At 52.6% G+C, this 13,599-nt stretch overlaps 4 protein-coding genes across 5 annotated transcripts; 2 read left to right on the forward strand and 2 right to left on the reverse strand.

The window, feature by feature from the left end:
• Positions 1 to 280: 280 nt before the first annotated feature.
• On the reverse strand, positions 281 to 2,969 carry PV10_03354 (uncharacterized protein). Its single transcript, XM_016367790.1, has one exon. The coding sequence runs from the start codon at positions 2,739 to 2,741 to the stop codon at positions 534 to 536; it is 2,208 nt and encodes a 735-aa protein (XP_016227308.1). The 5' UTR covers positions 2,742 to 2,969; the 3' UTR covers positions 281 to 533.
• Positions 2,970 to 3,334: 365 nt separating this feature from the next.
• Positions 3,335 to 5,996, forward strand: PV10_03355 (uncharacterized protein). Its single transcript, XM_016367791.1, has 2 exons — positions 3,335 to 5,479; positions 5,538 to 5,996. Exons 1-2 carry the CDS (start codon positions 3,766 to 3,768, stop codon positions 5,660 to 5,662), a joined length of 1,839 nt encoding a protein of 612 aa, XP_016227309.1. The 5' UTR covers positions 3,335 to 3,765; the 3' UTR covers positions 5,663 to 5,996.
• A 774-nt stretch (positions 5,997 to 6,770) lies between these two features.
• PV10_03356 lies at positions 6,771 to 11,935 on the forward strand. Of its 2 annotated transcripts, XM_016367792.1 has the most exons (6): positions 6,771 to 8,260; positions 8,310 to 8,580; positions 8,633 to 8,728; positions 8,779 to 9,144; positions 9,199 to 9,337; positions 9,384 to 11,935. In XM_016367792.1, exons 1-6 carry the CDS (start codon positions 8,133 to 8,135, stop codon positions 11,276 to 11,278), a joined length of 2,895 nt encoding a protein of 964 aa, XP_016227310.1. In that variant the 5' UTR covers positions 6,771 to 8,132; the 3' UTR covers positions 11,279 to 11,935. The 2 variants fall into 2 exon arrangements, with proteins under 2 accessions (XP_016227310.1, XP_016227311.1); XM_016367793.1 differs by having other exon boundaries at positions 6,771 to 8,580.
• Positions 11,490 to 13,599, reverse strand: PV10_03357 (uncharacterized protein). The gene is made up of 2 exons (XM_016367794.1): positions 13,180 to 13,599; positions 11,490 to 13,123 (listed from the first exon to the last, which is right to left on the reverse strand). The coding sequence occupies exons 1-2, from the start codon at positions 13,432 to 13,434 to the stop codon at positions 12,290 to 12,292; spliced, it is 1,089 nt and encodes a 362-aa protein (XP_016227312.1). The 5' UTR covers positions 13,435 to 13,599; the 3' UTR covers positions 11,490 to 12,289.

Consider the following 13,599-nt stretch of genomic DNA (forward strand, 5'->3'; position numbering starts at 1 on the left):
AAGGGAATCATGAAGTACATGAGCACCCGTAAAGCCCCCAATAAAGGCATGCATATGCGTTGGCGAACTCCCCCAAGGGCCAAACGAAAGCTGGGGGCTCCGCACAACTATCCGGGGCTGGTCACAAGATCTGTGTCGGTTATGGTGGCATCAGTTGGCAATTGACAGTGGGTCGAATGAGTGTAACTTGGTAGGTGGTTTGGAAGAAAAGGTTCCTAGCTAGGTAAGGTACCTACGGCTGTGGATTGGCGATGTGACTGCCATCTTTAATTATAACCACGTAATCAAATGAGATTTGTAGAGAAATAATGTAGTAACAGAAGTCGGCAGGTGCCACACGTGGTCAAGGCACGGAAGGTCCAGGTCCCAGCATACAGTAATGAATCTCAAAACTCCACTGACCCCTACCTGGCTAATACCTACATGCTAGAATATTGCACACTACGGAACCTTTGTCCCAACAACCTCTATTTCATGTCGATGCATACAACACACCGGCCACACCGGCCCAGTCAACTCGTCAATGGCCATCCCTAGTTCATATCCATGCCATCTTCCTCATCTCCCTCAGCATCGTCGGTTGCTTCACTGGGTCGATGACTTCTCCTGCGATATCGACCAGCGTCAATAATACTGCCATCATCTAGTTCTTCTCCGCCAACAACTCGTCCCTCCATGTCCACCATTTCGCAGAGTTCCATCAAGCTATGCCGGCTCAACCCACGGAATGCTTCAGTCCGGACTACCCGCCCCCAGTTGGTCAAACAAAACTTGGCCGCCCGCTCCTCAAGCCATTCTTCATCAGTGCGACGGGCTCGCTCCCAGATGATGGCGGCGTGATCCACGTCGATCTCCCGTGAAAGCCGGTTGACGCACAACAGACGAAGCTTGGGCATATCATAGAGGTTAGCCATCACAAGCATCCCAGCAACATCGGTGAGATTCCGACAGAAAACCGGGTGTTGCTCAATCGAGTCAGCATAAATATAGTACAGAAACGCACGGACAACCGAATACGGCTCGGGGATATGAAGACGATTCGTCTGGTATTCAATCATCTTGGAGTTGTACAGTCGCTTGAAATGTGGCCATCGCGCACAGAGGATGATTTTGTGCACGTGGATGGGCTGGCTGACATTGGTGGCTTCCGAGGAAAATGCCTGCGACCCACTCCCATTCAGCGGTGAGCGACCTTGAGATTCGCTCTCCGAAATGACTGATTCGTTATCGCTGACTTCAGGCTGGGCGGTGATAACAAAGTCGCTCATGCTGTTCATGTCCGGCGGTTGGTCCAGTATCAGGGCAAGGTCAGCACCAAGACTGTTGGACACGGCTGATGTGGCACTGTGAGTCGTCTGCCGCTCCGTGGCAAGGATTCGCGATTGCTCCGATGTAGAAGTCCGGTCCTCATCTCCTAGCAATCCGTAGCGCTTTAGGTCAACAGCAAGAACTTCACTCAAATGAAGTTCGTGGTTGCCACCGGCGATTTCGTCAGCTGGAGATCCCAACAGCCACACTTTGGTGCCGTCTTCGTTGATAGTACAATAGTGCCATTTGTACCCAGGTTGGAACAGTTCATTACCTTCGACAAGGCGTTGCCATCTTAACGAGTCCAGCTCGAGAGACGACAGATTGCAGTCGTTCTGGCGAATGTTGGAGGCCGGCGTGATGAAGTCGAGAAGAGCGCCAGATGAACAGACGTGGAAGTGGGTTCCGGCTGACTGAAGAGGAACATGCGGACCCGAGACAAACTTCAACGACGATATCGCACCCGGCGCCGTCGGCTTCTCTCTTTTCGATGATCGAATGTGTACGCTACCAGAGTTGGCGGCGTACGTGTCAATGCGGTCGGGCCTCGGAGGGTTCAACCACGCGTCTTGTCGCCCGATAGTGCTGCGACCAATAGAGGAGAACTGTCTCCCTGAGTCGGTAAGAGCTGGACTGCCCTTCAAATCCAGCCAGCAGATTTCAGAGGGTCGTTCCATGTCTGCTCCCAGACCGCCAAGGACCCACAAGCGCCCGCCCCATATCCAGGCGCTATGGTCAAATCGCTGCACAAAACTCCATGTCTTGGACCAGGTCCAGGTTTTGAGGTCCAGGTAGCATATGTCATCAAGAATGTAGTTTGCTTCTCCGGTCAGACCACCAACCACAAAGAGTTTGTCTTCGTAGACGACGGCCGCATGTCGAGCGCGACCTTTGGGCACAGGGCCGCGGACTTCAGGTTGAGTCCAGTGGTGGTCTTTGAGGTTGAGGATGACAACATCGGAGAGATACTCGCGATGCTCATTTTCCCCAGCATAGACCAGAAGTTTATCACCTTGATAGAGCGAGGCTGAGTGTCCCATTCGAACGCCAGGAATGTCTCCGTAATTATCCACTAGCGCCCATTTTAGCGTGTCGAGATCCAGCCGAAGCACGTGATTGTAGACTTCATCGGTAAATTGATCAAACCCGCCAAAGGCGTAAATTTGGTTGTTGCCGCAATAGGTGACCGAGGCATTGACAAGACAGGCAGGCTTTTGCCCGGTCGTCTTGAGAATCCGAGGTTTGCAGCCGTCTCTCGCCCCCATGTTCCTGGCAGGACTGGTAGGCATCAGGTAAGTGGAAGGGGTAGGAGTGCTGGTCCCAGAGGCCCCAGCCCGAGAGGACGACGGGCCTGGCCAGCCAGGACTGTTAGAGGTAAATGGATTGAGGGGATGTGACGGTTGAAGATGGTGGTGCGACGGGTGCATGGCCATGGTGAGTAATGAGGGTATGAGATGAAGGGGTTCACGAGTGTCCGGGGCTCCAGTTCAGTCCAGTTTGCGTGGTGGACGACAACCGTGGATCAAAAAGGCGCAGATGGCACTTATTTCATCAGGAGGAAGGAATCATCGAGGCCCCCAACGGAACCAACCATGAAGCGGTGGAAGATAGAAACAAGGACTGATTCTTCACACAGTGATGGCGTCGACTCTCGATTGCAAATAATTGATGACAGGAACGGATGTCATTGACCAAGAATGAGAATTATTTAGAGTTCTGCCGATGGGCTAGCCTCTGCACCTCTCGGGATCTCTCGTCAAGTCACGTCGGATGAAGTTCTCAGTACTCTTCGTGTGGTAGTGATCTGCAGTAGTCTGCTAAGGAGATTAGGGTGAGAAAGTTCTAAGGCGAACCATTTCACGAGTAAAACGCAGATTTGGACTCATGAGGAAAGTGCGCCGACGTCGTTGCTCCTCCCACCCATCTTGGCTGGTTACCGGGCAACCAATTTCCTAAACATGACGTCCCTCTCCACTCTTGCTCAGACTACATCTATGGAAAGTTCAGGCTGATACCTTTCATCTTCCTTCTCTACCACCATCCTCTCCTCCAAAGAACCCTCTACCTTACATCTTAGTTGCATTGCATAGCATAGCATACAGTCCATTAGATCCTACTCGCATCCTCGCTTGTTTGATCGCCCCTTCGATTGCATTGCCTGCTTTGCACTCCAACTCGGCCTCGATCGGTTACACAATCATCCAACAATCTTCAGGAACACCACAGAGAAACATACTAACCCCTGCTATCACCATAGCTTCTTCTCAGGATCCATTCAGTTGAGAATCTTGAGACATCACTGAATTGCTGGACCCAAGCACAGACTTTTGTCGACAAGTTCTGATTGCTTTAATCGACCAACCCACTAACCCCCGAGATCTTGATTGATTCTCGGATCACAGACTCCGATCGAAACATTGATTTGTCCTTTCGATCAACATTTACACATAGCCTACCATGGCCACCACATCAGTATCAACTCCCCTCAAGAGCCATCATGGCATTTTCTCCACAAAGACTGCAGGCGGACGCATGCCTCTAACTCCATCACGGAGAGCGAGGACCGCCAGCGCCGCTACCAAAATCTCATCCACATCTCCATGCACTCCCCCCCGAAAGGACCAATCGATTCACAAGTCCGATCCCTCAACCTTCTTCTCACGATCCATCTCACGATCGGTATCGAAGTTTGCCTATGCCAACTCTCCCAAGTCAAACATTGCACGCTCAAGAAACTCGCCCAAGGGCTTGGAATTGGGTGTGTCGGACTGGACTCTGACTGGAACCGGTCCTGCAGTGTCAGGCACTCCTCTAAGAGAGAGATCGAAGAAAGAGGGTCCTCTGAGATCAAGACCAGGCAAGACCACAATCCGACTGCCCCATAACACAGCCGACCGTTTCATTCCCAGCCGTACCGCAAGTGCAGGACTGGCCACCGCTGGTTCGGGCAAATCAGATGAGAACACTCGCCCCCGGACCGCCGGTCAGGATGGTTCTACTGTCCTCGCCAATGCTGCCAGTGCTTTTGACATCTCGGCGCGAGGTGCCGACTCAGACATTACCACCGCCTTGGAGGGACTTGGGCTCGATGACAACACAACATCAACCTACGGCAGGGCCGATCCTGATTCCGTCGCATACGAATCCTCCCTTGCATCAGCTTGCGGCATTTCCACCACTCAGCGCATTCTGGAATTCAAGCCAGCTCCCCCAGAATCTTCCAAGCCCATCGACCTTCGGTCACAATACAATCGACCCCTCAAGCAAGCGAGTGCTCAGTCTGCTCAGTTCCGCCGACGCGTCCAATCCGCTCCTGAACGCGTCTTGGATGCACCCGATATTGCTGACGACTACTACCTCAATCTTCTTGACTGGGGCTCGGGTAACCAAGTGGCCATTGGCCTCAAGCGTAATGTCTACGTCTGGTCTGCAGAGTCTGGCACCGTCAGTTGCCTGCTGGAGACGTCACCAGACACCTATGTCAGCAGCGTCAAGTGGTCCGGAGATGGAGCTTATGTTGGAGTCGGCCTTGGAACGGGCGAAGTCCAGATTTGGGACGTGGAAGAAGGCACCAAGCTGAGAAGCATGTTCGGCCACGACACTCGCGTGGGCGTGATGGGCTGGAACAAGCATACCTTGTCGACAGGTGCCCGAAGCGGCCTTGTCTTCAACCACGACGTCCGTGTCCAGGACCACAAAATCGCCGAGCTGGTATCTCACACCTCGGAAGTCTGCGGCCTCGAATGGCGGTCAGATGGAGCTCAGCTCGCTACCGGCGGAAATGACAACCTGGTCTCCATCTGGGACGCCCGGTCTCTTGCAGCTCCCAAATTCGCCAAGAAGAACCACCGAGCGGCTGTCAAGGCCCTTAGTTGGTGCCCCTGGCAATTGAACCTGTTGGCGACCGGAGGCGGATACAACGACCGACATATTCACTTTTGGAACACGACAACTGGCGCTCGCGTCAACAGTGTGGATACGGGATCACAGGTGACGAGTCTGAAATGGAGCAATCACTACCGCGAGCTTGTCAGCTCCGGAGGATTCCCAGACAATTCATTGACCATCTGGAGCTATCCAACCCTCGTCCGCAATGTTGAAATTCCCGCTCATGAGAGCCGGGTGCTCCACAGCTGCTTGAGCCCCGACGGACAGATGCTTGCAACCGCAGGTAAGTTGAAACCACTTGATCAGCGTTGTTGGCAGTAAAGACTAATTCCATGACGCAGCTGCTGACGAAAGCTTGAAATTCTGGAAGGTGTTTGAGCGCAAGGCCGGCATCAGCGCGGCTGCATCCCGGGAAGGCGGCGTGGGTAAGAACGGGCAGATGGCAAAGCAGATGACCATTCGATGATGCTGGTCGGAATACGAGCCGTTCGAGACTAGCGATTTCTTGGTCGCAAGCAAGGCGTTTGGTTGTGCAATGAGCCCGGTATTCATGATGACATTTTGTGAACGGACGGATGAATGACCAAGACTGTTGACTTGATGTACACTGGGAGGGCAGTGACGTTTGATGGCTATGCTGGCTGCTAGTTGATACAGTCAACATTGTATGTGTAATTAATTTGATGATCTATTAATGATCCATTAATGATCCATCCATCTGCCCTGTTGTGTGTGTAGTGTGTATGCTTGCTGTGAATCTTGTATCTCGCCGACAGCCAGGCAGGTGCCTGCCAACTTGATTGCTCCTTCTCTGCAAACTTGGATACACACACCTGCTTTCCTTGGTGCCTTCCTCTCATGGCTCGCTGGGTGTCTACATGTGACAAATTGAAACCTCTAATTCAACTTCACTTGGTAGGATTACACCTTCGTCTTCCATGCCAATACAAACAGTCTTCGTGTCCCAAAATCTCTCACCATCGTCAGTAATGGACGGGGAGCCGGATAAAGAAGCGTCGACTTCTGCTTCACGTTGACCAATTGGCCGTGTGAACAGGTCGCTTTTCTGCAAGCCAAGGCTGAGTTCCCGTTCTGTTGATGTCCTCAGGGCGCTTACACGCCAGACTTGGGTCCATGTCAATCCGAAGGCTTGGTGGTCGAAGGCCCCATCATGCCCAACCGTAAGTCTGTCACCGTTCAATCAGAGTCGTGAGCACTAACTCTTCGGGGTATTACCCACCTCAAAGCACGCCTCGGAGAATTTGTGGGGGCTCCCAGGCTTTCAAGCGAACAACCCTCTCGCCATTTGCTCTCAGTCCGCAGCCAAACGACTTGCAAACGACTTTGACTGGGTGGTAGTCTGCTTGGCTTGGACTTGCAAGGCTTACCCGGATGTTGATTCCAACGAGGGTACGAGATTCCCCAAGACCCATTGACCCCCAGGTCCACATTATCTGCGGCGAATTGCCCTGGAACGCCCAAGCGTTGAAGCTATTGTCCCTCCCGCACCATCTCTTCCTCTCTGTCGGCGCTTAGAGCGCTGCCTATCATACTTGGATCCTTTCCTCCTAGCCTATCACGGCTGCAGGGATGTGCTCTACCCGCGACCTACTGCACCTCTATGCGCCGCGACTGTAGTCGTCACAATTCGCGATACAATCACCTTCTATCCTGACTATGATTGAGTCCACCAACATGACACTTTGACAAAGTTGGATGCCCTAGCGGTCAAGGCGCCTCCTCTTTCTCGTGGCAGTCAGGGATCTGGCTCCGGTTCGCCCAAGCCACTGGTTCTCAACCGCGGAAGGAGAACCATGAGCATCAGCATCTCTTGAATCCCAACTCTTCCTCCAGCCGATCTCATTCTGCCTTGCAGTCTCTTGCATGGTGCTAGTATACTCATTGCTTGACAAAAGGCTCCATAGCTCAATCCTTCTGTTTCCCTCTTTTCCCTCCACTCCCAAGCCACACGCAGTCAAAACACATGATGCTCCTCATTGGCTACCACGGCCAATGATACATCCTCTTCCCCTCCATCATCACCGTCCGACCATTCACAGTCCTCACTCGACGCGCTCATGCGGCTTAAAACCCCGTCGCTATTTACATGAGCTTAGCATCACACATGTTGACCTTGTCTTGTCCGGTCTCCCAGCTAGCCGCGACGCGATATTATCTTCCATCCTCTCATTGGATCCTTGAACTGCCATAGGTATGTCCCAATTCCACCTCTTAGTGCTACTGACCACACCCACCAAAGATTCAGGCCACGGGCCAGCCTAACAGCACACCATGCTGTCTGCACATGAGTTGGTGCCATCAAACACCCATGCCGACCTCGACCGGTTTCAGTAGCCAATACTGGCGTACCGCCCCCACTTGAGTTGCGGCTGGGACAGGAACCTTGCACCTCTCAGCGGCCTCTTCAGCATCTCGAGACTAGGACGTCGGTGGTTTTTCTGCTGCTCTATCGCAACAACATTTTTATCCTCTGCTGCCATTCTTTTCTGGGCAGCGCTTTCGACTTGGAAGTTGTCCACCACGACGTCGTGATGTCTGTCTTGTCACTCTAACCGAGGACCGGGTATGCATCTTGAAGCCGTCAAGCGTACTATCCCCAACATCACCCTTCCTCCAGGCCAGAGCCCCGGCTCCAGTCCGCTGTGCCGCACGCGACCTTTTGTCTGGCCACAACAAACCCGTGCAACTTGTCCTGGGCTTGTCCTGTGGTTGAGCAATACATTCTGTCCCTCCACCACACGGTAAAGCTGCTTGTCTGCCTTGTCCGTTGGTGCCTTCCCACTGTCACCATTCGATCCGAGCTGGCTGTGCGCAGGCGTGACAGACCATAGGCCCATTCCTGCGGGCAACAGGTTGCCTCCGACTTTCTTTATCGTTGGTGGCGGCGCTGCTATTGTATTTCCAACGCAGAGACGATGATGGCCGTGAGAGCATCCGTGGGACTCAGTCCCTCCGGCAATCCCCTCATCTCAGCATTCTCACCATTCAATGACCATCCTGAATCCCCCATGTTCGTGAGCGCGTCAGCCAAAAGATCATCCTTGTACGCTGGAGATGCCTTCCACTGGGGCCGTTCTCGCTGACACTTATAGGAGCAACCTGGAAGGAAGGTATTCGACCAGCAATAGCCATCTCAAAGCACCGCCTCCGAGTTATATAACTTCGCCTCAAGACCCTGTCGCTCCTTCGCCGATATCTTCGGACGTCACGCAATTTGAGGACGTTGACGGTGTTGCTGCTGAAGAGGAGGACGAAGGTACAGAGAAAGGCTCTTTGGCAGGTGATCTGGCCAACACAATTGTGGATTCCAATCCTCCAGCGTCTCTCTCGAGCCGAGATTATCGTAATGAAACACCATTGAAGGTAACTCCATTGTCTTGAATTCCTTGCCAGGACCTTCTGAATCTCTCGACAGGTCCAAGTTGCGCCCGCTGCAGACCACCAGCTCCGGAACCGGCTAGAAGAGGAACCTCAATCCGCGATTTACATTCCCTCTAGCTTTGGCACTTTTGTACGTCTTCTTTCCGTCAATATGTTGTGACCTGCTAACGCGAGCCACAGCCAAAGGATCAGGACTCATCCAAGCTCGAACAGAATTCATTACCATCTCCCCCCAACGACTCCGAAGACGATACTTCCGGGCGAGAAATGCCGGAAGAACAGGATTCCACCACCGAGCCGCCGGGGGGTAAGAATGAATCAGGGAACATTAGTACAGGATCGACACAGTCTGAGAAAGATGCAGACAATGAGAGATCTCGGTCGAGTTCATTCGATTCTCTAGCATCCACTTCTACGACAAAACAAGATCCTGTGCCAGAACCAATGACCATACAGGACCCAAAGCAAGAGCCGACCCCAAGAAAAGAAGGCCCACCCAGGGGCAAAAGGGTGGCAGCGGCCCCTTTGGCCATCAAGAAATCCAAGGTATTTGTATCTACGTTGCTTGGTGGCACAGGAGGGCTGATTTTAAAAACCAAGGCCCGTGATGCCGCAATACCTCCATCACCACTTCGAACAACCCTCTCATCACTCAATCTACATGCTTGGTCAACTACACCACGAGCGCAGACGAGACACGACTTCGCCCCTCTCAGCCGGCCAGGTTCAAGCTTAGCTAGTGGGTTCTGTCAGAAGAGATTGTAACTGGTACTGACTACTGGTAGGCATCGACGAGGGCGATGATACCGACCATCCAAGCACTGAAGACGATAGCAATGTTCGCCTGGATTTCATGCACCACGCCGAAATCGAATCGGCCGCGCTTCGGAACGCTCTGTCTGAATGCTGGACTCTTTGCAACACTTTGGCAAGCTTAAGCTACATTCATCGGACAAGGATGTTCAGCTTCTCTGGTCAAGGGGATGCACAAGAACAGGCATGGAAGTCTTGCTGGAAACTTTGCCAAACACTATACAATAATAAAGACGAAACACTTACTGGTTCCTACGGACACAACTCTGCAAAACCCACACTTGACCTGTGTCGAGATTTTTGCCAGGCTCTATTTGAGGTCCGAGTTAGGACTAACGAAGCTGCCGACTCAGTGCTTCGAGTGAGCTTCGAATTAAACAATCATCTCTTCAATACACATGATCGCAGCCTACCCGAGGCATTCCGCGAAAGGACACTCGATTTCTATATCACGTTGTGTCATCGATTGATGAAACAAAAGTCTAAAACTGGGGAGGAGACGGATTCGCTGCTCGAGGCGTGTTGGTCTCTGGCAGAAATGCTCTTCAGTCTTCGACAAAATCGACGGGAAGGGAAAAGACCCGATTCAGAACTTCTAGGATCGGCCATACAAGCTTGTTGGGAACTCTGCGACCTCTTCCGCGAAGGCTGGACGCAGATCCGGCCAGAGCGAGGAACTCCACGGCCCAGTCAAACCACATTCACCCAAGCATTCAACCAAGCTAAGCGATCTGGATTCGTCCCCCTTGACGATGATGGAAACCCTAAGACTATACCGGAAACCCCTACAACGATATTCGAAGACACAATCACAACCATCTCGCCCGAGGAGGCACCCATACCTAACATCTACGTCATCGGTGCTGAAGCTGCTTTACGCATGTCATCTACCGCCACCTCTAATAACGCACCAGCATCCATCTCGAACCAACGAAACCTCACTCCATCCGCCATGCGATCTATCAATTCTCTACATTCTCCACACCCAGTACCCCCAGCTCCAACATCCGCCAACCCCGGCCATCGCTGGACCTCCAATGCCTCGGCACCTATGTCGGCTGTGTCCATGTCCGCTGCATCTGATGGCGGTGCGATTCCTACATCGGCCACCTCAGTATCGACAGTACGGACACCGTCCGACGACCCGACCTTGATTCTGCTCAAAGGACTCTTTATCAAAGCTGCCATCGCCACCAACCGCGGCTACACACGCCAATCATCTGACCCCAATTTAAACTCCTTACCCATGTTCACCAAATCCCTCCCTGACACTGCCTTTGGCACTCAGGCCTGGCAAATGTCTCTGCTCGAAACGTACCGCAAAGCTGTTGCCAATGATTCAGGCTTCCGCAACCTCGGCATTGCGGGGTCAATGGCGATTGAGCGTGGCCAGCTCAATCCAGTTGACGTGGCCCGCGCCGTTCGTGGCATGACCGATTGCGTCTACGGTTTCGGCTGGTTGCGCGATCTCTACCGCTTTGTGTTCGGATACTATATCGAAGAAGCCCTTAAAGGACCCTCCCGACAGCTACAGGCGGAGGCAGCAGGCAGACGAGCCGCTCGTCATCCCGCTGCTAGCCTGGCAGCCACGATAATGGGAAGCGGCAACACCGGTGCGATCGGTGCTGGGTCCCGAGGCGATGTCAGTGCTGTAAGCTCAGTGAGTGGCAACGGCAGCATGGTCGGCTTTGGAGGTGCAGGCAACGCAGGCGGCGTTTCTGCTGGCGTGGCAACGAACACAGTATCGGCAGCATCCAGCAACGCCTCCGGCAACGCAAGCACTGGTGTGGTTGGTACCGGAGGTGGAGCTGGAGGTAGCGGGCCTTCCGCTACGGTTGTGAAGAACAGACGCACCGTCAGTCAGTAAGGCAGGCTGACTTTCTTCGGGTTCTTTCAATCGACATCATGTGTGGCATGACCTTTCGCCACGATCCCTTCCCCCATGACACGGCCGTATTGACAATATTCATTTCCGTCGACACAGCCAGCGTGATCGACGTTGACATATACCTGATATATCTTCGGCAGACACCCTCTCGGACCCACTCATCTTTCATGGTCCTGATCCAAATACAGGACTCATGATTGACCGTCCTGTGGGGTTCAATCCTGCCATGGCAGGATGTAGAGTGCAATATATCTGGTCGTCTCGTCATATATATTGGCCAGCTTATGTAGTTCTACAGCACCTCCTCCAAAGGTGCATGAGACAGCCCCGGAGAGTAGCTTCCTGGAGTTTGGTCCTCGTCTGACCAGAGTCTTCAATGACTTGATCATGACGGGACCAGTGATTTGGATTCCTCCATTATTGTCTCTGTCAATCACGGTACATTTGTGTCCACAAGATGGACCAGAGATAGAGAAATTCACATTGGGAGGCTGGCATTGAATCAAGGTACAGGAGAGATACGGTGTTTGGCCGCTCTGATATCTCAATTTTGGGGGGTATCATTCTGCTTATGAGCTATGTAGAGCGAAGGCGTATAAATCTCGTCCTTCAAATAAGCGGCATGGCTTCATCAAGCGCCAAGGTTTCAGATAACCACAATGCCGTAGCCGACCCTGGCGTAAGCCTTTATACTCGCATAGGTGGCATCGCTCTAGAATCGCGTGATAATTGTCCAAAGTTCCTGTGCTGTAGCTGGGCGCTGGTGTATGATCGAGTTCTGCCTCTGCCAGGAGCCCGTTAGCCTCTCACTGGTCGGAGGTGCCTGATGTTTTGACGGAAGAGCTGCTCAGGGCAAGACACAAATGCAATCGATGGTTCCGGATTCGTGTGATTTATTCCCGGCTGGTCATCCATCAACCGTGAGCGAAGCCATTGGACCACTAAAAGACAGTTGCAAGAAGAATTGATAGTCTCAGTCGCGAGATTGACCTATCTCTTCTTGCCACCGGGTCTAGGTTTGACCTCTTCGGGTTGAACCCCGTGCAACATGACTTTTGTAGTGTTTTGTTGCGTATTCTTCTGATACCCTTGACTCCAGTCATAGCATACTGCATAGGCGAAGACAGTACCTTGTCGATTAAAGTGGGTGGCTGTAATAGGTCCACCGACCGAGGGGTATCCTTTGAGTCGATGTTTCGCATTGCCATCCCAAAAGTGGAAGGTCCCATCGCTGCCTGCAGTAGAGAATGTGCCGTGAACTGGGTGGAAAGAGATGGCATTGACGCTGAAGACATTAGTTACGTCGCGATTTGGCCCTGACGTCGCCGGGCCGTCTCGATGACATTTGAAACTGAAGTTGTTAGACGAATCCTTCTCTTCAACATATTGAATGGCACATCGGCCCTCCACACTGCCTACAGCGAAGCCAGTAGCGTCGGTGAAGCATGAGATGACACGAGTCTGGTATTTGAGGGGAGACTGTATGGATTTGTATGGCGTTTCGGGTTTGTTGAGGTCGATAATGTTGATATAGCGGTCGGCAGTGCCGTACACCAGTAGCTTGTTCCTAACATCCATGGTGTATATTCTTTCTTGGGCATTGATTGTTGCAACGGGAGTGGGTTGTCTCATATCCCAATATTTGATGGTTTTGTCCCAGGAACCCGTGACGAGAACTTGTTGGTTATTGATGTCGGCGAAGCGTGCGCACCTTATGGGCTCCGTGTGAGCGTCCTTAAGGACTTGCGGTGTCATGTTGCCTGAACCGAGATCGAGTAAGCGAATGGTCTTATCAGCTCCGGCTCCAACCACCTTCTGGCCATCCTTTATTGTCTGTCAGCGATATTCGTAGGAACGAGATTTGTTGCATGGGCACTTACACTAGTCCAGTCGCCTGCAAAGACGGGAGCATCGAATTGGATCAGAGCCTTTCCTTCGCTCTGACCTTGTTCGCTGACTGAGTATATCCGAAGCTTCTTATCCCAAGACGAGACTGCGAGAAAATCGGCTGTTGGAGAGAAGCGCAGATCTGATACACCGTCTTCTGGGGGGGTCGCCAGAGCCACATCTTTGGAAATGTCGCCGGCGGTGCTCGTGGACGCCGTCGAGGTAGCGCTCCCGAACAAACCAGACATTTTGAAGGACTGAGGGGCGACGCCGAGGATAAAGGTCAGATCGGTATGAAATCTGGGTAAGTGTATTATTGGCAGATCGGGCGAACAAGCGCGGGAATTCGAGATGGAGAGGGTGGAAAGGGTGAGGGTGAGGGAGGTTGGGAGTGCTGGAAGTGTAGAATCGAG

The sequence above is a fragment of the Exophiala mesophila genome (genome assembly GCF_000836275.1).
Source record: "Exophiala mesophila strain CBS 40295 unplaced genomic scaffold supercont1.2, whole genome shotgun sequence".
In the NCBI taxonomy this organism is placed as follows: Eukaryota; Fungi; Ascomycota; class Eurotiomycetes; order Chaetothyriales; family Herpotrichiellaceae; genus Exophiala; species Exophiala mesophila.